We start from the raw sequence: 24196 nt of genomic DNA on the forward strand, positions 1-24196 counted from the left end.
TGAGTAGACAGTAGGAAAACAAATTTAAAGTACGTTCTAAGTATAAGTTGTAAACCGTCAACTTTACATTCATTTTCAAAGGAATGTGGCTAGCGTAGAAAAACTGAAATGTTGTGACTTCAAGAACATTCATTAAATGTTTGGCAAAATGTGAAGGAGAGAACTGATTTTCATACGTAGATTTTACCATAGTGAGCAAATGTTGGATTGTTCATTTTAAAGGCAAAGAAACTTGAAATGCCTTCTAACACCTCATGGGATAGCACTTAGCAGTAGGCACTGAAACCTCTCAGCTATCTTTCTTTCCAGAAAAGATATCTGGAAAGATATCTTTCCAGAAAAGATATCTTTCTCACTTCCATCCCGCCTTCCTTTTTTTTCCCCCCACCCCTGACTCTTGGGGGGCTGGGTGGAAATGCCAGTGTATTCACCCAGCCTATTTCCTGACAGGCATCAGCAGCCAGGTGTAAAGCTCTGTGTGCGGGAAGCTACAATCTTCCTCTCCTAGACCTGCTGAAGGGAAAAACTGCATCTGTATCAAAATCAGGGAAGAGCAATTGGTTGGGGCAGAGCTGGTTGTAATGAAAAACAGGCTCCCCCCCCCCCCGCCCCGGCAGTCCTGACAGTCTAGAGGTGCCCAGAGAATTGCCAGGTGGGCAGTCAGCGGGGAAGGTCCACGGGCCAGAGCTGGATTACTGTCCCAGCAGTTACCCAGACTAAACGCAACCACTGAACCTTGCTGCTGCAGGCACACACTCTCTCGGGGAGATTGTCCTTCTCCATAGCAGGTAATTTGTTTTTACCTCTCAATTAGCTTTTTCACAGAGTGTTTGAGATGCTCACGTTGCTGAGATTCTCTTCCTGCATATATGCTCATGTCCCTGGATTACCCACTGACGTCTATGTTAGTCCCGCTCACCGTGAATATTAGCAAGTATCAGTCCATCTGAATGTAGAAATGAATGCAGATTTTCTAGTCAGTGCAAACGAAGTGATACATTTATACCTACTTAAGATTTAACTGCAGTTTTGATAATTTTTTTATGATAAAAATCGACTATTTCTTAAAGAAAAAACTATTGCCACAGGCAGTAAGCTTTTGTAAAAGTTTTGGTTAGCCAGAGTACTCATTTATATTAGGGGGAAAAGTATGTTTACAGGTATATTTGGTATATTTTAACAAGAAACGAAATAGCATTAAAAACATATACTCTATTTAAAGATGAGTATATGACCTCTGAGGCTGAGAATTTGGGGAAGTCTGATAATTTGGTTCCCATGTAATACTGTAATGTTCATTTCCTCTAGTAAAATATAATTTGGGGGATATGAGTATATTTTTCTCATCAAAAAATCCCTTACTTCCTATGAGAAAAAAAAAACATACTAAGCCCAGGCACTTTCAAAGATTTTCATTTACCATGTTCTGGTATATAATATATCATATTATATTCAGCTACACATAGGACTAATATAGCTGGTATTTTAATTCCAATTAAATATAATTTTAAGCGCTAAATTAATATAAACAAAATGAGATACTTGTTCCATTTTTCCTTGAAATATTGAAATTACTTAGCTTAGGACATGACATACCAGTACCTTTACTTTGCCACCATCTTCTAGATAATTTTGAACATTTTCTTATATTGAATTTAGTGAGAATTTTAATTAGATACAAAGAGAATATTTTTGCAGAACCATTCATCTTGCTTTGAAATTTTTACTATTAGTAGACACAGAAAATGGGATAAGGGAGAAGCACTTTAAAAAATTGTAACAAAACAATGAATATGACTTTACATGCTTAAAGGAAAGGAACACAGGCCCAGTCCCAGGGTAACTGAAGCCAGTGAGGGCCATCTCACAGGCCTCTCCATTCTCAGCCTCCAATCCCCAATCCAGGCTGTCAGCTATTCCAGGTTCTCACTTCCACCTCACCCACCCCAGCCCCTCCAAAAACACACGACTTTCTCTTAGGAAATAGGTGTGCCATACTTTCTTTCAAGTTAAGACAGTTAAAAATATTTTTTTCTTAGATCAAAGATTTTTCTTAGAATATACTATGAAAGTTAAATGAAAATAGGATCTACCCTATTTGAAGCCAGGAAGGTGGCTGCCCCCACAGACTCACTCATCAGATTTGATCTCCTGCTTGGGACCAACACCCCCACTTTCACCCCCTACCACCCCTGCCTACCCCAGGCCCTCCGAGGGAATCCAGAGAGCCGAGATTGAACATCACAGCCTCAAAGGATCAATAACCAATAAAGCTGAATATCATTTGCTCTGTGGGGTTTCAATTATGACAGAGCAGTGAATCTCTAAGTGCAATTTCAAGTATTGGTAAGTTGGTGGGAGAGGTGTTTGAGGTCAGTCTTCTGGCTCACCCCTGAAATCCTATCCCATGGACAGTCACCCACTGTACATCTAAATGGTAGACTCTGCTACAGCTTACAGAGGAAAATCAAAATGTCTCTTTTAAAATAAATTATTTTCTTAAGTATGCCTTTTCTGGGCTTTAAAAAATGTTATTTGATATCCTATCCAGGTTCATTTAGATTAATGAAATTTAACAATTATATAACTTGTTTTCACTTAAGTGCATTTTTATTTCCTGAGACAAAATATGGATACTGGCTCCTTCCCTGTTAGGTAATTTTCAAAGACATCTCTGTTTGGCATTAAAACACTTTTTAAAATGTATTATAAATATACTAATGCATTATTAAATTTTCACTGCCTGAATGAACCCTATAATTTTAATATTTGCTTTATATCTTATCTAAAGATAAGATTATAAATATTTGCTTTATATCTAAATATTAAAGTTAGACATGTTTATTGTTTGATTTATAATATATTATACATTTGAGAAAACATAGAAAATGAGAATATTCTAAAAACTATCTTGCAAGTCTGTAAAAATGAAAAACTAACAGTACATTTATTTGACTTAATGTTCATAAAATGTTGGTTCAGTTAGAATTTATTTTCTATCTCCAAAGGTAAATTTTAATTCTGATTGGATGAAGATTTTTTAAAAATTACCCATAAATATGACTGATGACCTTCTTACATAACAAAAATATTTTAACTTTCATGCTATTTGACTTTGGTTAAAAAACACACAAACTTGTAGAAACAGTAGAATGGTGGATACCAGGAACTAGCGGGTAGAGGAAATGGGGAGATGTTGACAAAAGGGTACAAACTTCCAGTTAAAAGATGAATAAATTCTGAGATCTAATGCATAGCATTGCGATTATAATCAGCAATACTGAATGATATTCTTGGAAGTTGTTAAAAGAGTAGGTTTTTAAAAAAATGTTTTTATTGATTTTTAGAAAGAGAGGACGAGAGAGGGAGAGAGAGAAGCATCAATGTGAGAGAGAAACATCGATCAGTTGCCTCACATATGCACCCCCATTGGAAATCAAACCCACAACCTGGGTATGTGCCCTGACTGGGAATTGAACTGTGACCCCTTGGTGAATGGGATGACTCTCAACTAACTGAGCCACACCAGCCAGGACTGAAGAGTAGATCTTAAATTTCTCACCATAGGAAAAAAAAGGTAATTAGGTGACATGATGGAGGTGTTAGCTAAAACTGGTAATCATTTTGCAATATATATCAATATAAACTTATACAATGTAATATATCCATTGTAACTCAATAAAGCTGGAAAAAAATCATAGAATTTGATTTTTAAAGATTTCTCTGCCCCTTATGAGTAGATCTCTCTAAAGTCACTTAACCTTCCTGGAACTCACCTGGAAAATCTGGTGGCTTTGAGTATTGAGTGACTGAATGCCTGTGACAGCATCCTCCACTCTCGATAACCGTGCATGTGTGAGTGGATGCCATGCCCCACTGTCAGGATTCTCTCTTCAGGATTGAGATACCCACCTTCCAGTTGCCACAGCTACATACTTCTTAGACAATTGCCCTCCGTGTAAAGGAGCTGCTTTTCCCAAGATAGGCCTTATTTCGGGGGCAACCTTCATCCAGCATTTGGTTGGCAGGCAGTGCAAAGGCATGGTTCCCTGGCCTCAATTCTGAAGAACTCTGAAGGGCCATCTCAGCTCTAGAGCTCCCACTAGAGGCCTCTGTTGTAACTGCATAACAATTCACCTCCCCCTGCCCAGTCCTGCTTCCCTCACTTCCTAAACTAGTATTGCTCTTGAGAACACTCCCCAGCAAACTTTTAGAGGTAAATCTTGGCCTCAGAGTCTGTTTCCTGGGGAGCCTAATCCAAGACAAAGTGTAAGTTGTCCTTATTTCAACATAGTTAATTATACTCACCTGGAATATGCCAAATAGTTTTGTGTGGCTCTTTTATATTCCTTTCCTTCATCAGACCTCTAGTAGTAAATCCTGTTACTGTTCAGCCTCCCAACTTTTGGCAACACACTGCACTGTCATTTTCCTATTACTGCCTCTTGACAGCATTGCATCCTGAGACATTTTGAAGCTTCGGTGTTTGGCCTTCCACTCATGCACAGAGAGCTTCCAGGGGGGTCTGCTCAGCAGTTATGGAGAGTTTGGGAGCCTGCTGTTCCCCCAACAGCAACCTCTTAACCAGACTTGTAACATTGAAGTCTGGATAATGACACTAAACTAGGCCATATACAAGTCCTTAAGTGGATGTCATAAGTGGTGCCAAGCAAACTTGTCAAAGAGCCACATTAGCTCAAAACTCCCCATTTAGCTCATCTTTTCCCATACGAGTTAAATTTTGGTCATTGTCCCTATAACATTAATTATTTCAGTACTTTGTTGATATATTTATGCCTTCACAAATACTGAGTATGAACAGTTACTTAGTTTGATTTTATTTACACCCATAGATGCAGATATCCTGTTTCAGAAATATTAGACTAGCTACACATTTGATTTCCCAGTCCTACTAATCAATAAATTAAGCAAGTAAAATTGCTCTGGAATGAATAATAAAAATGGACCATTTCTCACCATGCCCATTGTTATTCATAGCATATACATATAGTCCTTTGAGTCACCATCATCCACCCTTCATAAGACCTTAATGGCCTGCAGCCTACTCTCCACCCAGAGGCGCAATGATCCTTTAAAAAGTGGAAGTTGGATCCTGTTACTTCTCTGTTCAAAACCCTCCAAAGATTCCTTATTTGGCTGCCAACCCCTTAATTCTCTGACCTCACGTTATTCTCCCTCTCAATCATGCTGCTCTGTCACACTAGTCTCCTTGAAACATACCGGGGCACATCCCTGTCTTGATTTCTTTGCTCTAGATGCTCCTTCTGCCTGCAGTGCTCCTCCACCAGCTATCTGCTTAGCTCACCTTCTCACCATTAAGTCTTCACTCAGGTCTCCCCTCTCTTAAAGACCTATTCTGATCACCTGCTTCCATGTGCGGCCACCACGCTCATCTCACTCTCTGATCCCAGGCCCTATATCCCCTGCCCTGCTATATTTTTCTTCTTTACAAAGCACTTACTACCTTGCAGCGCCCTCAGAGGTGCATTTGTCATAAAGCGAGTGAAACGTAAGCTTCAGGGCCCCTTCCTTGCATAGGTCCCTTCTACATCTCGGGGAGAGGCCCTAGCGATATGTACACATGGCTGCATGGTTCTGTAAGATTTGCAAACATAATACATTTTTATTATAATTGGTTAAGACCATTGTCTGTTTCCACTCCAACTTCCTCTCTGTCAAGCTTTCCCTTTCACCAAGTGGTGCTGAAATGGCTTCAGGCATTTTTGAAGTCTAGCAAAGGGGAAATTGAGTTGGGGATACATTTAGTTTTTGGGTGTGGCTAAATGTCATTAGTGGTCTGCAGTCACTTCGCCATACAGCTCAGTTAGTACTAGCCATCTGGTGTGGGAAGAGCTTCCAGGTAGATAGCTACTGCCTGCTGGCCAGAGTGTCGCTCTTTGACTGTGACTAGAGTGCCTGACACCAAAATATGGGGATATTGGAGGGGAAAATGGTGTGAAATTAACAAAGCCAACTAAGTTGTAGGAAATTCTTCTACATTTTGCAGCTCATATTTTAAAGAAATCTGATTAAGGTTTCCCCAAACTTGCCAACAGTCCTAAACATTTTTTTTTTTTAATAAAATGACCAAGTTATGAAGTTGAGAGTGGTTTTTCTAATCAATAATAAAAATATTGTTGATTAACCATGCAAGAGGGAAGATGGCATTATCTTTCTATTCTTTCTCTCCTTTTAGAAAATATAATAAAATTACCATATAAATAGGTGATCAAAGACAATTCAGCCAAATTATGTGCATTGGATAGCTTATTAATGCAAGTATTTTGGGACAGTTTCTGAATTTTGTAATGTTTTTATTATATGTGAGCTTTTAAATATGTGTAAATTATTATGGTATCTTTACTCATTTTAAGTGAATGTTTTGTATCTAGTTTTCCATCTTCAATTCTGCATTCTTTTTGTTGAAGAGAGCCCACCAAAATGTGTAAACTTCAAACCTCGTAAGACCTGAATATTCCCTGACCATACTGTATGATTTACTTAACTTGTTCTGTTCCTCATGAGTGAGAATTTTAGTTCACTTGTCTAACTTTTTAAAAAATATATATTTTTATTGATTTCAGAGAGGAAGGGAGAGGTAGAGAGAGAGATAGAAACATCAATGATGAGAGAGAATCATCAATTGGCTGCCTCCTGCACACCCCACATTGGGGATTGAGCCTGCAACCCAGGCATGTGACACTGAGCTATGCCAGTGGGACTCACTGGTCTAACTTAAACACCTGAACACTGCTTGGCATGCGCTAAACTCAATAAACTCATTTGATGAATGAGCAAATCACTTAACAGCATTAAAATAAAATATTGACCTTAATCCAATTTAATCTTGCTCAGGAAATATTAATATTGATGAGAATGAAAGTGAAAAGACTGTAGTTAATGGCAAACACTCCTTAAAATTCTGTACATTGTCTAATTAAGGGTGTAAAAGTAAACTTCTATTTGTAGTTATTTTCTTAATAAGTCATTAGCTACCATATTTTCAAGAGGATCTTGATCATTTAAAAAAACATTTAGGTTCTGTTACCTTCCTCCTTGGGACCCAAGACTAGACTCAGCTGGCTTTGTGCATCATCCCATTCCAAGGGTGAGAATTTAATTTTAGAACTGTAGGGAGGTGAGGCCATCCAAAGAGCCACTGGAAGCCAATATAGCAGTCAGGTTTTTCTTAAGTTGAGGATCAGACAACAGGAAAATAAAGGTGTGGACTATTTTTTACTTTCCTATATCTAGTCAATCATAGTAACTCTGTGTAGAGAGCTATCTTTGTTAGACATTGGACAATAGAAATAAAAATATTTCTCATGCAAAAGATGAAAAAATAAATTCAGTACTTGGATTTTAAAAAATGGGCATTTTAAGAACCAGAGCTGAGCCTTACAAAAAGCAGAATCTCATAGGATTTCAGCTTGGGGAATTTTTATTTTTGTAGAAATAAAGAAAGAACTCCACATATTATATGAATGGTATATAGCCTTCTTTCACTCAAATACCTAAACTTTTTCTTAAGCATTAATACACCTATTTCTCCCCCTCTCCTCCCCCTCCGCCTCCCCCTCCTCCTCTTCCTCCTCCTTCTTTGGAATACTTTTTCTAGACATAGAAAGGAGGACTTGTTAGAAGTTGTGGAGAAAGCAGTGAGCTAGTGATGCTGCTAGGTGTTGGCCAAGTCCTATTTGCTTTCTCAGTTTGGCACTTGGCACTCACACTCTCATTTTCTAGAATATAATTTGCTGCACTCTGATTTCACGTCTAGCAAGTCTTGACAAAGGAACATCAATATGTTCATCTAACTGAGCTTTTGTCAACACTAACCTTGCAGAATTGCATGCGGTTAGAATTGTGACCTTAACTGTTCAATTTCTCTATTGAAGAGTTTTGTTCCAGATTAGGGCCCTGAAGGTATTGTTGGGACAGTAAGATTTTCCTCCTACTTCATTTCCCATTGGTTTGCTGGCCACAGTTGGGTTTATGAAGTTCCTCGCAAAATTAGAGAGGTTTCTTGCTTGGAATTGTATCTTTGCGGGGGTCTTTCTCAGCATCTAGAAGGGTTCAGGAATCTGGAGAAGGGCTGTGAGTAAATTAATAAAGAGGCTAGACATGAAATATAAATTTGGAATACCTGTGGGAGCCAGAGGAGACCTAGCTTCAGTAACCAAGTTCCCCAATCTCTGGACCCTTCACTCTTTATTAACACAAATTGCCATAAGGCAAAGCAGATATACATATCAAAGGCAAGGTTTGGTATACAGTAGGCATTGTCAGGTTGGGGAACTGCCCTCAGCTGTCAGGCAGCAGGCAATAATATATGCAAATCTTTAGGCTTGGGGAAATCCTTTCAGTTATTCCAGCAGGCAATAACATGATTCAGCCTGCTGAATATAGAAACCCATCAACCTGTTGAGGACTTCTTGCATTTTACTATGCCATGCTGGAATTAGCTTCCAGCATATCTTTACTTAGAAAAGAGCTTTAAAATAATCCCTGGTAGCAAAAGACACTATAGGGTGTGGAATATCACCAATCAAGGCTGAGAGCTATGCCTTCTCCACTGGACCATCAGTGCGATGAAAAGCTCCAAATAGAGATGGACCCGCAGTTCTTGAACTGTTACTCCTTTTTTTCTTTTTAATCCCCTCCCCCTCATTTTATGTGTATAGTCTGAGGAAGTGCTATTGAAGCACAGTATTTCCCAAACCAGGTTAGGACCTATTAAATAACCCTTGAGCTATCCTAAAAGTAAAACAGATTTCTTTCTTTATAGTAAGTTATTGCCCCAAATCATCTTCTCTGGAAATAGGGCTAGAAATACATAAAATGGCTACCTTGATGTGGTAGGTCTATCAGAAAGGGAAGAAAATAACTTTTGAGAAAAAAGAAGCAAAATAAAAAGCAAGCATTTAAATTACTCATCAGGCCTTTCTTGGCCGGCTTCCTTTCTTTCCAGGTGAACGGCACACCCACAGGGGCCCTCAATGTGGTCAGAGTGTGGTGTTCACTTTAGTTCCCTCCTTTGAGACTGGTTTGTTGGGATACTTTAGACTAGAATGTTTGCTAGCGTATTTGTTTGTTTAGCGGCTATTGCATAATGTCTGTTCTCAACAACTTGTCGAATATATGCACTTAAAGTGGAAGGCTTTCATAGTACTATTATGCAATAAATCTGTCAGGTTGAATTTTCTGTTAATGAGTCAATAGATAAACCGAACACTGATCTATTTTAAATATAAATCAGACGTCCCTCACGTATGTTGTGGCTTTATGTTTTTCAAGAAGAATGAAATGAGCTAGTCAGTTGGTGTCTAGCTGAGCTTTCTGATGCGTGATTCCTCCTTTAATGTCCGCATTTCCTTCTATGTTAAGATTGTAGGGAGTGCTAGTCAGTTTAAAGACACTGAATCCAAAAAAAGAAATGAGGGGCTTTTTACTATTCTAGTCCTGTTGGTTTTCATTGCCAATGCCTGCACATGTTCATACAAGAGGCCTTGCTTCACACAGTTCCTGTATCCATGACTTTCATTCGACCCCCTGTTGTTCAAAGCCAGGACCGTTTGTGTTTATATATGTATGTATGAAATATGTACGTATGTGTGTGTACAAGTATTTGTTTATATTTTTGAATGTACTTATTTTTCAGGTACTTGAAAATGGTAAAGACACTGGAGAGATCTCTATTTGTATCAGCCAAAAAGATTTGGTGTCTAATAGCCCAAACCAAACTGGTGATATGATGGAAAAAGTGAGTTTACTGACTGTTCATTTATGATTCTAAGTGTCTTCCAAGCTACTTGCCATTAATTTAGATAATCACATCTTTAAAGTTATTTAGAAAAGATCAGTCATTTGCTGGTCTGTAAAGATTGATAATCTTAAGATTGACTTCTGAATTCCTTTGGCTCTCTGTTAATCAACTTGGGGCCGCTTATTTAACAGCATCTTAACCTTCATTATGCTTGTATTTGGAAATCTGTCTACGCTGGACTCTGGGCTTGCCCTCTTGTTTACACTTTGAAAAGAAGTGACATGATATTCAGTGGAGGGTATGTTCTGGATTTAGGGTGTTCCCAAGTCCAAGACCCTGAGCGACTAACATGCAGCTTTGACCTCCTATGCTCATTGTGGACAAGTCCAAATGGTTTTTCTTAGACACTCTTACCTTTATTTTCCAGACCATTGGGATGTTTCTCAGGCAGAGTCAACATATTCAGGACCTTTATTTGGGGTCTTTGTCTTGCATAAAAAGACACTGAATACCCCTGTTGTTTACAAATTGGGGTTATGCGCCCCAGTGCACACCAGTGTTTGGGGCTCTGTTGCTTGGCTTTTGTTTGGAACTTGCTTCTTCCTCCCCCCTCTTGAGTTCAGCACCCTCTGACTTGCCTCTCCCTGGTGGTATCTATTACCTGGCTTTTACGGTCAGCCACTAAAGTTGCATAAAATTAGAAGACTCTTATCTGATCATTAGTTTGGCCCAGAAGAGAAGGGAAATGCTACCTTCATTAATTAGAGAGAGAAGGGTCAAGAGTCTTGGCTGGTTTCTTTTTACCATCACATCTCTGACTATATAAAACTACCATGATATGAAAGTTTTCCTAGAATTATCTACTTGTCACCCCCTCACCCCCCATTTTCACATTAGGATACTTTACTCTTTGGTTCATATTAAATTGAAGATGGCATTTATATTATTTTATATAGGAAGCTAATATTCTGTAGGAATTTTTTGGGTTGGCTTGTGACACATTGAAATGGACTGTTCTTTGCTTCTATAATATGCAAGTTAATCTTGGGGGGCCGGGGGAAACTTGAATTAGGAACACGGCAAAGCTTGGGAGATCCCTGGTGACATTCAAGGATGTCTGTTTCCTTGGTGCACACTTGTCTCAGTCATGAGCCTAAACTGTTTCATACTCTCCTCAGTTTCCTGAACAAATTCTTATCCTATAAAGTCCTAGTGATGATAGTTGTAAAGATAAATGGGTGACGAATATCACATATATTTGGTCACTGCATTCCAGCCTTACCCAACTACCTTGAGATGAAAGGCAATGAGGCCCTATCTCCTGGAAGCTGTGGGATGCCCATCTTTGAAACCCTAAAATGCAGTCTGTCACCAAGTTGAGAAAATGGAGATCGAGATGCAAGTCCAGTGAAAGTGTATTTTGTTTTGTGGTCAGGCATTCACATACTTTCCTACCACACATTCCCGTTCTTGGTGTACACATTTCTCTCCTGGACTAGAAATCGTTCCCTTTTACAAAAAAGGCGATGACTATAAAACAAAATCACTGTGATGTTAACAATGATTAGCATTGCTTGCTTTTCCAACATAATAGCAAGGCAACAAAAAATAAGGTCAATGGCTGAGACTGCACAGAAATATATGTAGGGTTTTGTGAATTCAATATACAGATTTTCAATACATGTTTGTGATTCCAGTAAAAAAATGCAAACTCTTACAATTCTAACATCTTTGCCTATTATACCCCTAAAGAAAATAGTAGCTATTACGTAAAATTCAAAGGATTTGACGATACTGTGTGAGAAGTAATAACTTTATTGAAATAAAAAATGTGTTATCATTTTCAGCCTTTCTGATGCTGAAAATCTGGTCAATATAGAGCTTTTGAAAACAATGTAGAGCTGATAAAATTAGAGATATAATTATTTATCTCTAATTAGGACAAAGCCTAATTCTTACGTATTTTACAAATATAGTTGCTGATCAAAGAAAATATTTTACTCAGTCAAGAGTTTAGAACCAATAGGAGAGGAAACTGGCATATATACCAAGATTGCAACTTTCTCTTCTTTCCTTTGAGCCTCGGCATTTAACACATCCCAATATACCTCCATGGAAATTAATAGAAGGAGTGAAAGAGGTACCCTAAACAGAGCTAGGCAAGGAAAGTCCACAGCTATATCTGCATCCCTGCCAAGATTACAGAGTAACAAGAAATTGAGAGACACGGGAACTGACAAGGGAGAGAAGGAAAGGAAGCCTGTGACAGAAGGCTAGGCTGGGGTGGGGGGTGGGGGGTGGGGGGAGAACAGAATGATGGATAGTGTGGGGCACAGAGTGGGAAAGAGTAGAGGCCTAAACACTCAAAGGTAACTGAAAATAATGAAAAAGTCTTTTAAAATGCCATCTGCAACCCAGTTCTGCTGTATTTACTTTCATTTGAAATGTGCCATAAATTAGAAATATTTTGATAATCCAGAGACCCTAAAGATAAGGTAGATGCAAACACTGACAATGCTTGTACTTAAATTATTAAATGACAGCATTTCATACTTCACACTTCAGTTATATCTTATTTACAACTTGAAAACATCTCTTATTGAAGTGGCTCACAAGCATTTGCAGGGCCCTTCATTAAAATACAGCCAGGAGGAGTCCTTCTGAAGCAACCTGGGTTGAAAGTCATGTTTATTTTTGCAATTCTTTAGATGGTGAATTGCTCGACCATTGGTTATCTCAGGTTAGTGGGGATAGAGAGACCACCCATTGTAAAACCTGAACATGCTCTGCAAGGGCCCTAAGAGAATGTGTAGCTCCCACATGAAAAGCATAACCCTCATCGAAGAGGACTGTTACCATGTGTAGAAGCTAAACGCTCTTCCTGTAAAACTGTCACATCTGCTTTCAGTCCCAGCACCAAAGGGTCAGAGCTCAATCACAAGCCTGTGGCACCCCCTGCTGGTTAAAAGCCCGTGCTCATTTTGTTACTTTCCTTTGAGCTAAACACTGCCATCATTTCACACTTCCTTTAGCATTCTGTATGAATTTAATTATCATTTGTTTGGACTTCATTTGTTACAGAGTAAAGGCAGTTTATTACAGATGTTCACAACTTATGTAATTCTTTCTACTTCTTCCTTATTCCCCGCCCCCCCCCCCCCCCCCCACCACCAGTTACTTCTCAGGATTCATCAAAGGCTTCAAGGATCTTCCATCAACCCACCAGGCCTCAATTTTTCTTCAACACGGCTTTTCGATGAGCATGGTCAAGAAATTAAGAACCCACTTTTGCTGAAGAATGAGCAAAAAATTTGGGTCTCTTATGGTAAAGCGTACAGGTAGGAGCGAGGTGTTTTTTCTGTCTGTCCTCAGTCTCTTCTGGGGCAAACGAATTTAAAAGGAGAGTTGAGAAGCCAAGAGCACCATTTATGAAAATTTTTTAAAATTTTGAACTCCAATAAAATGTGCTTTTTTTGTGAGGCAGTATTGTTTGTGAAATTTGTCATCTCTCTCTCTCTTTCTCTTTCTATCTCCATCTCCCTCTCCTCTCTCCCTCCTCTCTCTCTCTCTCTCTCTCTCTCTCTCTCTCTCTCTCTCTCTCTCTCTGTCTCTGTCTCTCTCTGACTTTTCTGTCTTAATGCCTTGTCATAGTTCTTGAAGTCTGCCTGTCAGCACAGCAAGTGGGATTTGTTCATGTCTGAGTAGTCACCTTAATGATAGCAGATGGAAACGCCACGGGGGGCCCAAGCCCATCACACTGTCATTGTCGCACACTGCCCTGACCTGCTTCCACTCCTCTATTTTTTGTCCTTTTTTAAAGGAGAAATGGATGGTAATTGAAAAGGATTTTAAGCAAGATTTATGAAGCTGTAGACAACATGATTCCCTACTCTCTCTCTGTTTTCACAAATAAAGTCTTAACCTTTTAAGCACCAATGACAGAACAGCTAGAGATAAATTGGTAAAGCTCGTAAGCTCTATCGTATCAAAGTTGTATTTCTCAAAGGCGCCTTATATTATCCCACAATAATTACTGGTTATTGCAAAGTGTTGTGTAAATTTTTGTAGATTGGTAAATTCCTGCATACAATTATTTGTGTTTCTGAGGAAAGAAAAAGGCTGCAGTCTGCAGGCACTGATGAGCTGGGCTGTGTGTGGACTGTCTTGGAGATTTATGCATTTTTTGACAGAATACATCCAGATGAACTCTGAAACTGCTTGTCAGGAAACTTAAATACTACACTTTTCTGCCTTCTCTTAATTTTTTTTTTTTTAGCTCTTTATTTGTAGAACACAATAGAGGACATGGGAAAATAATTTTGCTTATAGAGTATAATTGATCATAATTATAATGAAAATAACCTGGACAGAGCTAGAAGCTAATTGGATTTGACTATATTCTAATAGTCAAAATTTTAAGTATGGAAATAAATTTACTCAGAAGTCCATGATGGTTTTGGAAGAAGTTGGGAGGATTAGTGTTGGTAATATACTACAAAATTCTATTTCACCTGTTCTAGTAGAATAAAATTAAAATACTTAATAATTTCTAATGGTGTGTAATTTATAAAACTCAAAATATCTGTAAGGAATGGTGTTTTTTCCCCAAAGGCAGATTTCAAAATACATTTTAATTGCAATGTGAAAATGGTTTTTGGATGATACAAACAGCAACGAATTTTATTAGAAGGAAAGATTTTTAACTAAAATGTTTGGCTAGTAATCTCTTCTTAAATATCATTGTTAAAGTGAAAGCAATGACTGGCTAATTTTGATGTTTTTATTAATGTTTGCTATACTACTGGATTTTAATAAGCTCAAACACTTGATTTTGGTTATTTGTATCATATTAGTGGAATAACTAATAAAAACACTAAGTATATTTGAAATAACTCCAAAATCAACTGAGGATTATAGCTGGAGGAATCCATAGTCTTATTTGTTCATTATTGTTATTTTAATAGGATAATGTATTCTTTTTCTGGTTTTGAATCTAATATGAGGCACTTGGAAACCATTATGCATTTGCTATTATTGGGACTTCTAAAATTTATGTCTAAAAAGTTATTTCCATCCCAATTTAAAATATATGGAGAAAATGTGCAGTGTGTACTAAGTACATGATAATCATTTTTAGGGAGTAATTCTAACTTGCCTAGTATATGTTGATATGGGGGATCAGGTTACTAATTTATGAAAGATGATATTGCCAATATCTGCTTCAATTTTGAGGCCTTTAATTATTTTCTCCCAATTTTTATTTAGAAAAATGTCAAATCTACAGACAACTTAAAATGATAATACAATGAATATCTATATATCCTTCACCAAGGCTCAACAATTTAGAGTTTGCCGCATTTGTTTTACCGCTTTTTAAAAAAATCTCCCTTCTCTCTCTTTTGAATGGTTAGAAATTAATTTCAGACAATCATTAAAGTTTTACTCTTAGCTGCTTTAGGTCACATAACTGAAGAATTAGAATTATTCTTCTATATCACCACATTATAATATCTAACATAGTCAACAATAATGTGATATCACCTAATATACAGATTATATTCAAACTACCCAAAATGCGCTTTAGAGCTGTTTGTAACCTGGGATCCAAATAAGCTTCATGTATTGCACTTAGTTATTTTCTTTAGTTGTCTTCAATCTAGAATATTCCTCCACCTTTTATTTTGTTTTTCATGACATTGATTTTTTTTAAAAGAGTTCAGCACTTTTCTTGTGGAATGTCCCATATTCTGGATTTTTCTGAGTGTTTTCTCATGATTAGATTCAGTTCAAGTACTTTTTATTATACTATGCAGGTGATATGGTTGAGTCATATAATTATAAAGTTAAATAGCAAGTTTTTGTCATCAATTTAGAAAAAAATCTCATATTTGACATAGTGGCCATTCTTATTTTTAAGATCTGTTTTCCATCTGATTAATATTATTTTTTCTTTATTTTATTTCAATCAACATTTATCCCCCTATATCCTCTTTCACCTCCCCCCCCCCCATCACCACACTGTTTTTTGTGTCTATGAGTTCTTTCCCCTTTTTCTTCTTTTTTGCTCAATCCCTTCACCCTCCTTCTGACACTCCCCCACCAGAGCTGGCTGCCTGCTCTCTGTCTATGAGTCTGTTTCTATTTTATTCTCAAATAATTAAATTAACCTAAAAATGTTCCTAACAGTATGTAAAATAAAAAACAAATTAGCATAACATTTAGTTAGCCCATAAAGAAAAGAGGTTGTTTTTAATCAAATATTAAGGATTTATTTAAATATCAGATCCAAAGATTATTATTGGTGTATTGCATTGTAGCTACACATTGATGAACATCATTTAGTTATACAGGATATAGTTATTACAAAATGAACACTATATGAAAAAATGGTTCTTTTTCTCCACTAAATATTTTACTTTTATTGTTTAAATTATTTTTAAGAATATTATGTGTTACAACTATCCTTGGCAAATTATAAATCAGCCAAATAAAGTAAAATGTGCATTTAAGATTTTTGGATTTTATTAGACACGGATATTTTAGGTTTTAGTATTTATTTGTGCTCAAATTTCAGTGTTTGCATAATTTTGCAGATAGCTTTAATTTTTTTTTTCATTTTTCAGATCTCCGTGGAACCCTGTTTTGAGTTTGACCTTTGACCAGGTGACTGCACTTGCCAGAGGTGGCATTACAATTGCATATAAAACCTTCTTGGATCCCAAAGCTGTTCTGCTACCTGGATGTGACAAGTAAATTAATGTGTGCTTGGTTAGATTAATCTGAATCATCTAAATTCAGATTTTCCAGAGTGAGAGATTAAAACAGTAAAAGATGTTCTTTGAATCATCTTACATAAACAATTATTTATTTTATTGACTTATTTCATGATATAATGAGCTAATGCCTAAAAGATTTAATCATTAACATCATTAACTTTCCTTGAGTTTTAAAAAAAGTATGGGCCAATGAGCAGAATATAGTTTCAGCTTTGCAGATGTGATGATTTTTTTTTATTGAAATGAAAAAGCTTTTTTAGTGCTTCCATTCTAACATTTGCATGGAATCATTAAATTCTTATATAATATGTTTATACATGTGTTCATATTTAAGGATCTCATTTGATGATAAATTAAAAACAAAAGGAATATGCTGGAGGCTTGTTGGGATAGTGAGAAGAAGAGCAGGAGGTAGAGGGTTGGGCATCTTGTCTCATATCCGCTTATAATTGTCCATGGGCAGATGGGTGTCTGTCTTGCCTGTAAAAAGATAAAACCCAGCATTCCCTGAGTGTTAACCATAGTCCAGGCACAGTTTTAAATGAATTGGGTAGAAATAATCTAATCCTCAAGACAATTATTTTGATCACATCATTACATGTTAACCTGTTATTACTTCATTTTATAGAGACAGAAACTGAGGCACAGAAGGGCAAAGGAATTTGCCCAGTCACACAAGTGGTACAAGATAGATCCAAAATTCTAACCCAGACTTTCTTAAGAACTGAGGGGTTTAAGCACTATCCTGCACTGTCTAACAGAATTTTCTGTGATGATGAAAACATACTTTGTGACTATTGAGAACTTGATGTCTAACTAATGTGACTGAGGAACTGAATTTTTAATTTTGTTTAAATTAAATGCATTTTAATTAAAATAGGAATATGTGGCTAGTGGCTACTGTATTGGACATCGAAGCAGAAAACTGATACTATGTTGGGTTATGTGATCTATCTGTAAGGTCCTGTCTAGCTTTAATATTTTATAATTTAACAAATCACAACTTTCCTTAAGATGTAAGTGGAAAGACTGAAGTAAAGGTAGATCCACAAAACCAAAGGCAGTCTGATGAGGTCACAGTCTAGAGTCAACCTATTGCTACATATGTCCATGAAGACCAAGTCTTCCCCCAATGACTGCCTGCCATATATTAGGCAAGATTTGAGTTTCTTTTGTCCTGTTCTGTTTCTTTATGGATAGAAATAACTCATCAGCATTCTTTTTTTTTTTAAATAAGCATTTCCATTTATGAGATGAATTTCATGTGCAATGATCTTTCTCCAAGCTGTTATATTTGCCTCGACCCTTCAATTTTTAGCTAGGAGTTTAATTCTAAATTCATGTATTCCTTCTTAATTTTGCTTCCCAGGTGCAATAAATATTGTTTTAGTGAGTGGATTCAAATTAGATTTAGCTCCTTAAGAACAACAATATGAAACTGCCTGCCCTTATTGAACTAATTTGAAGATAATTTCCTTAATATTTGGATTCCATTTGAATTTTCTTTCTGTACTCTAAAGTGTATCATTTGAAATCCTAATGATCATATTCTTACTTGTATTTCTCATAGTATTGAAAAAAATATTATTACCAGCCCACAACCTCTTGAATAGCAGCATGTTCTAGGATATGTCTTAACATATCAGTGTTGACCCAAGTAATTTTCTTTAGAGTAGGGATTTGCTCACTTTTAAAACAAGTGATTTGGCTGAATTAAGAATGGCATTCAACACCTCCAGTTTGTGGTTTGTCCACTAGACTGTTGCCTCTTAGGATGTTCTTAAAAATAACAAACTCGTGCTTAGCACAACTATCATACGTATAAAAACATCCTTTATTATTCATTCTCCATTGTATTTAGAATATAAATGTAACCATGAAGATGGCCTCAACTATGAGTGAATCTTTAAGAATAAAAGTCATTTTTTTGTTTCTTTGTTCTATTAATAATTAATTAGGCATGGAATCCCCCACTGTCATAAATAATTGCAAGGTAAAAATGTAAAACTTTCCCTTTCCCATTTATTGATACCAAAGCACTTTACAATTTTTTTGTTTAAAATTATACATTGAGTTTTCTCTTACTAGTGGAGTATAAAATGCATAAATTATTATACTAGTATATTAAAGACTATTATAAATAAATACATGTTATTCTAGCAAAAATAATCAAATGTTTCACTTTTTTTAGTTGGGAAGTTTGTGAGGGATTTCCAGTGAATTTTAATGCCAACAGTCAACAGATACCTGATCAATTTGAAAAGGTGGACTTAGAGGACCATTTCCTACAGAACAAGGTCAGAATTATATGTTGTAATTAATGTGGGTATTTTATGTATTGGATTTTCAGTCTATACATGGTGACTGAGTGGATATTGGTGAGTTTTAAAAACTATGAATTATTCTACAAGTGTTGGGGCATTTTTCTTTACTTCCTATTATTAAGCCCTTTAGAACTGAGTCAATATATAACATTTCTGCTTGAAAAAAATTCGACCTGAATGATGTCACTCAAGTACTGTTTTTGGCATATTTCCTCTAGACCTACTATATTATAATAAGCTTGAATTACTTGAGAAAGTCATGCAGATGGCTGTTCTGTATACTTTAGGATCTGATCTGTTTGCTCTATGGGTTGATGTATCTAACGAACATGAGTTCTTAAGAAAACCCAATTCATGGCAAGCCAATCCAGAAGGTCTATGGATTAATTTGCACTTAGGTATCCTGCCAGTAAAGAATTTGGTTCTCCAACTGAGCTATTAAAGGCACTTAAAACATGTCTTTTAAAAAGGAATACTTTTTTTGTTTTTCTCATCTGGGAAACTATGTAGAGTTGTTCATTTCAACTATATAAACTTTAGTTTGTGAATTCAAAACCAAAAGGCACCCACAGAGATGGAGATGCCCAAAGAAAGTAGGACTTCCTGTCCACTGGTCTGGGCTCTCTATTTCCAAGACACAGTGTAAGAATACATTGTCCCAAACTAATATTTTTAATTTCTCCATGCTTCCCATTCATGTTATTATGTAAAAACTTATATTGAGAATATTAGTTGTTTCAAGGTGCATATAAATCTAAATAATATAATTATAAAAAAATGGAATAAAATCAATAATTGTTTCTAAGCCTGTCTGTTCTTGAGCAACTTTAGAAAATAAATGTAAGTTCAATGGTGTGCCAAGAATTAATGCCTTTTATATTTTCTATTCACCTGACATTTAGATTTATTTACCATAGTTCTGATCCAGTTGCCAGTTCTCTCTCCTTCCTTCCTTCCTTCCTTCCTTCCTTCCTTCCTTCCTTCCTTCCTCCCTCCCTCCCTCCCTCCCTCCCTCCTTTCCTTCCTTTCTTCCTTCCTTTCTTCCTTCCTTTCTTCCTTATCCTCACCTGAGGCTATTTTTTTCATTGATATTTAGGGAGAGAGAAAGGGAAAGACAGAGAGAAATATCAATGTGAGAGAAACACATCGATTGGTTGCTGGGGAGGAGCCTGCAACCAAAGTACGTGTCCTTGACCAGAATCAAACCTGAGACCCTTTGGTCCACAGGCTGACGCTCTATCCATTGAGCCAAACCTGCTAGGGCTCCTTTTACTAGTAGGTTTTTGCTGTAACATTATTTTCCTGCTCAAAAACTTGTGTGCTTGGCTGTTGCCTACTGAAGTTACATATCCTCATCTGGCCTTCAGTGAACCCCATGATTCTCCTTCAGTCTTCCCTTGCCTTTCCAATCTTCTCTTCTTGAAACTCTTCATACACTACAATCAGAGCTAATAAATTGTGTGCCACAACATGCTTTTCACTTTGGTATACTTATGCCATGGCATGTGTTGTTCTTTGCCTAGGAAATAACTCCTATCATTACTGTGTGTGCGTGTGTGTGTGTGTACGCACGCGTGTGTATGTGTGTGTGTGTGTTTGCCTTAAGGCCTTATTCAACTTCCTCTTCTTCCATAAAGCCTTTTAAGATCCTCCAGAGAGAATTAACTTCAAATTACTTTGTATTCTCAGAACTCCTTTGAAAATTGTTCTTAGATCTTGTGTTTTGGTGTTGGCATTTATTTGCTTTTGTGCCTTTCTCCTCCCTGAAATTGAGAATTCTTTAGATGTGTCTCATTCATCTTTGTATTCTGGAGTGCTGGCACAAAGTCTTGACTGTAGGGCAAGTGCACAATATATTTTTGATGAAGGATTTTTAAAATTTAGCTGTGACTTATCTTACAAGGCTCTCTATTGTCTAATATGTGTGTGTTAGCCAAGCCAGATTGTTCCTTTGTTGTTTTCTGAAAGCACTCCATGATTTCTGTTATTATGTCCATGTGGAACCCCCTGCTTGGAATTCAACCTCTCTTTCTTTGCCACCAACCCCAGCCTTCTCTTTCACCCTTGTGCCATATCCTAGCACGATGTCTGACATATAGTTGGCATTCAACAAATGCTTGTTGAAATCCTGCCCATCATTCTAACCTTATCTGATCTGTACCAGCTTCATAAAATCTTCTTTACCCCACCCCCACTCCCAAACCAGATAGGATCTCTCTGGCCTTGATAACCCCATTGCATCAATTCTGTGCCATTTATAGTCACAATGAACTTGATGCTGTTCCCCCTTACAACTTTGTCGTCGTCGTTGCATTATTTGAAGTCAATTAGTGCTCCAAGTTTAGGCCTATTTCAGGTCACACTGGGGTAAAAAGGGAAGAATGGTAGATTCCACTGAGGATATTGAGATCAGATTGTAAAGGGTCTTAACTTGATGTTAGGGATTCTGGATGTTCTGTAGAAAACAAGGATCCATTGGAAACATGAAGCAGAGGCAAGATCTGATTTGATTCTTGTGTTAGGAAGATAATCCAGGAGGTCCTTGTCTTACTTACCCTTTCTGCTAGATTAGAAATTCCTTTGCACCAGAGGACATCCTGATCCTCCTGTCTCTGCTGCAATCTCTAAATACCCAGAATTAGCTCGATGGAATTGAATTCACTAGTGAATTAACTCATTCAACAGAAGCCAGCTCAAACCTGAAAGAAAATGGAATTTTAAAGAGTTGTTACAGGAAAAGAACCCCAAGGTGGCTTCTCTCTTTGATTTTAAGTCAAAGTACTTTAAAAGAAAATTGTATTTTCTAATGTTGAAAAATGATACAATAACAATCCACAGTCATTGTATCATGATTAATTGGTTCTAGTGATTCAGTGAAAGTGAGAAAACACTCATCTTAAATAAAGGTTTGTACACTATTGTATCTTTGGAAGAAGAAATTGGTTTTGAATAAAATTACAATCCAACCAAAACAGTATTATAAGAAAACAAAAGTTTGATAACCTGACAAGTAAAAAGAAGCTTTCAAAGAAAAACGGCCTTCTCTTAGTTATGAAACCTTTTGAAATCCTTTCAGAATAATGTCTTTGATTATATACAGAGAGGTGATCAGTGCATTGGAAATAGTAATTTAATAACTTAGAAAAGAGCACTTTTAAAGAGAGGTTCAAGCAGAGGTGAGGGTTACCTGTAGGGCATTTTATGGTAGAATCATGATGCTCATTGCAGTAAAGAAGATACTAAGAGGATTAAAACATGGGTAGAGAGGAGGGAGGCAAAAGCCAATATTCTTGGTGGGTATGTTTTGAAATTGGCTTGAGATAGAGATATCAGTGCCCAACCCCTTACTGTTTGTTCAAATCTCTTATTGACAAGTAAACCCTTTCCCACAGAGAGAAATTTGGAACATATAATCCCTATTAGTAAGGTGGAAGGCAGATATAACCCTGACAATTACAACCTGTTGCTCTTTTATCCATTTCTAAAAAAAGATTTAGAGTCTAATACAATGAACTATTTGGCAAATACATCTTTCAACAGTTCTGTATTATTACTTAGATTGGCAGCATTTTTAGATTGCCCCAATTTAAGGTCAATAAAATTATGTTTCCATAAAACGGATGAAATTTAAACTTCACGTTAGATAATGTAAAAGAAAAAATCATATGCCTGGTTATGGGAAAATATTGCAGAAAAATGGACACTTTGGTGTTTGGCAGGCCATATAGTTTGCAAAAGGAAAAGGAAATATATTTTGACCCTAGCTTTTCAGTATGATCAGACTTCATCAGGATATTAGTGACAACTTTCACTATGAAAACAGCAAGAAAATACAAAGTTGTAATTTTTGTATCATGGGATGGTTATTACAAGTTAACTAGTGAATTCAGCAGTCATGGATACTAGCAGAATATATTATTCTGTATTGCACAAAGGAGGCTGGGAAAGGCAAACAAGTCTTTACTGTCCTGTTTCTTTGGAGAGCAAGCCAGTCAGAAATAATATTTTCTACAAATAATTCGTATTGTGGAAAATACAAAATTTTAATTTAAAATTTGAACTGATTGCTGTTAGGATAGGATACAGGACTTTAAATAAAACCCCAAGTCCCTTTCATATTTTTAGATCAATAGTTAGAGGCTATCTAGTGACTGCTTACCTAGATCTTAAAGTTGCTTTATTTGGTTGCATCATTATGTGCTCTTTGATATTTTCTGCTTTCAAACTGTTTCAGTTTTCCTCTTTGGAGTGGGGTGGATTGATCAGAGAATGGAAACAATAGGAGTGAACATCAGAGACAGGAAGAAAGAGATTTTAGAACATTTCTTATAGTTGTGATTTTAATTTAAATATCAGATTATTTGACTTGGCCCTAAATTCTCTAGAAAAAGTATAAAATTTCTACGTAGCAAACAACTTGTTTGGAATGGAGATTGTGATTGACTTATGAGCTTCTCCTTTCAAGAAACCGTTTATTGTTTTGTATTTTGTTCCTCAATAGATCTGTAACAAGACAAGACAGGCGGTTCCCCTGTTGTTTAGAATTTTGAACAGGAATATTGAAGGCTACTCCACTTTCATTAGTGATTTGGGAAAATAAAATTAAACAAGTTTTAATTGGCCCAGCATGTGTACACTTCATTTTTATCAATGGCAGCTTCTCTATCACACCGCTTATTCAGGCAAGCAATATCATAGTGGTCATTTAAAGGGAAATAGGTATTCAAAAGAATAAGAGAGAATTTCCTGTGTTGTTTCTCAGTAGGACTTAAAAGGATTTTCTAATGGCATATCTGATGGCATGGATTTAGAAATCAGTCTCAACATAGGTGCTTTTGCACACACACCTGTACATGCACACATGTGTGCACAGGCTCACACCTACACACACATACAGAGTATATTATGTCAGAGCATTTTTGTTTTTCAGAATTCCAATTTTCACAGTGTTTTTTTTTTTTTTATCTTCCCCACCTTCACAAATATTTGGTCTAAAGCTAAGCAACTGGATTAAATTAAAAAGAAAAAAAAGAAGGTGAAGCCATGAAGAGAAATTTAATGGCCCTTGTCAGTTTTAGGTGTCCTCAGACTTGGCAGGATTTTTTTCTCTATAACACGAAATGCAGCTGAGTTAGTGGCCCTGACTGTGTCTCGTCTATGTAGAATCACTTGGGAACTGTCCAGCAAAATATCTCTCAAAGAACAGCATGGTGTTGGTACTGGGTGCCAACCCAAGACAGACACAAAGGACCCCTCTGCTCTTCACCAATAAGCCAACTGTTAAAAGATTAAACCATGTTGTGGAGATAACA

The 24196-nt window shown here is 36.7% G+C and overlaps 1 protein-coding gene across 1 annotated transcript in view; it reads left to right on the forward strand.

Moving 5' to 3' along the window:
* The window catches only part of DCDC1 (doublecortin domain containing 1), a gene marked incomplete at its 3' end in the record, with an annotated part of 316122 nt that overhangs the window by 152526 nt on the left and 139400 nt on the right, over window positions 1-24196 (forward strand). Inside the window, 4 exon segments of the mRNA XM_081100231.1 lie at window positions 9680-9781; window positions 12959-13122; window positions 16408-16533; window positions 18752-18857. Of these exon segments, the coding sequence (XP_080956357.1) occupies window positions 9680-9781; window positions 12959-13122; window positions 16408-16533; window positions 18752-18857 (498 nt within the window).

Source organism: Myotis nattereri, assembly GCF_964212035.1.
Source record: "Myotis nattereri genome assembly, chromosome: 9".
Lineage (NCBI taxonomy): Eukaryota > Metazoa > Chordata > Mammalia > Chiroptera > Vespertilionidae > Myotis > Myotis nattereri.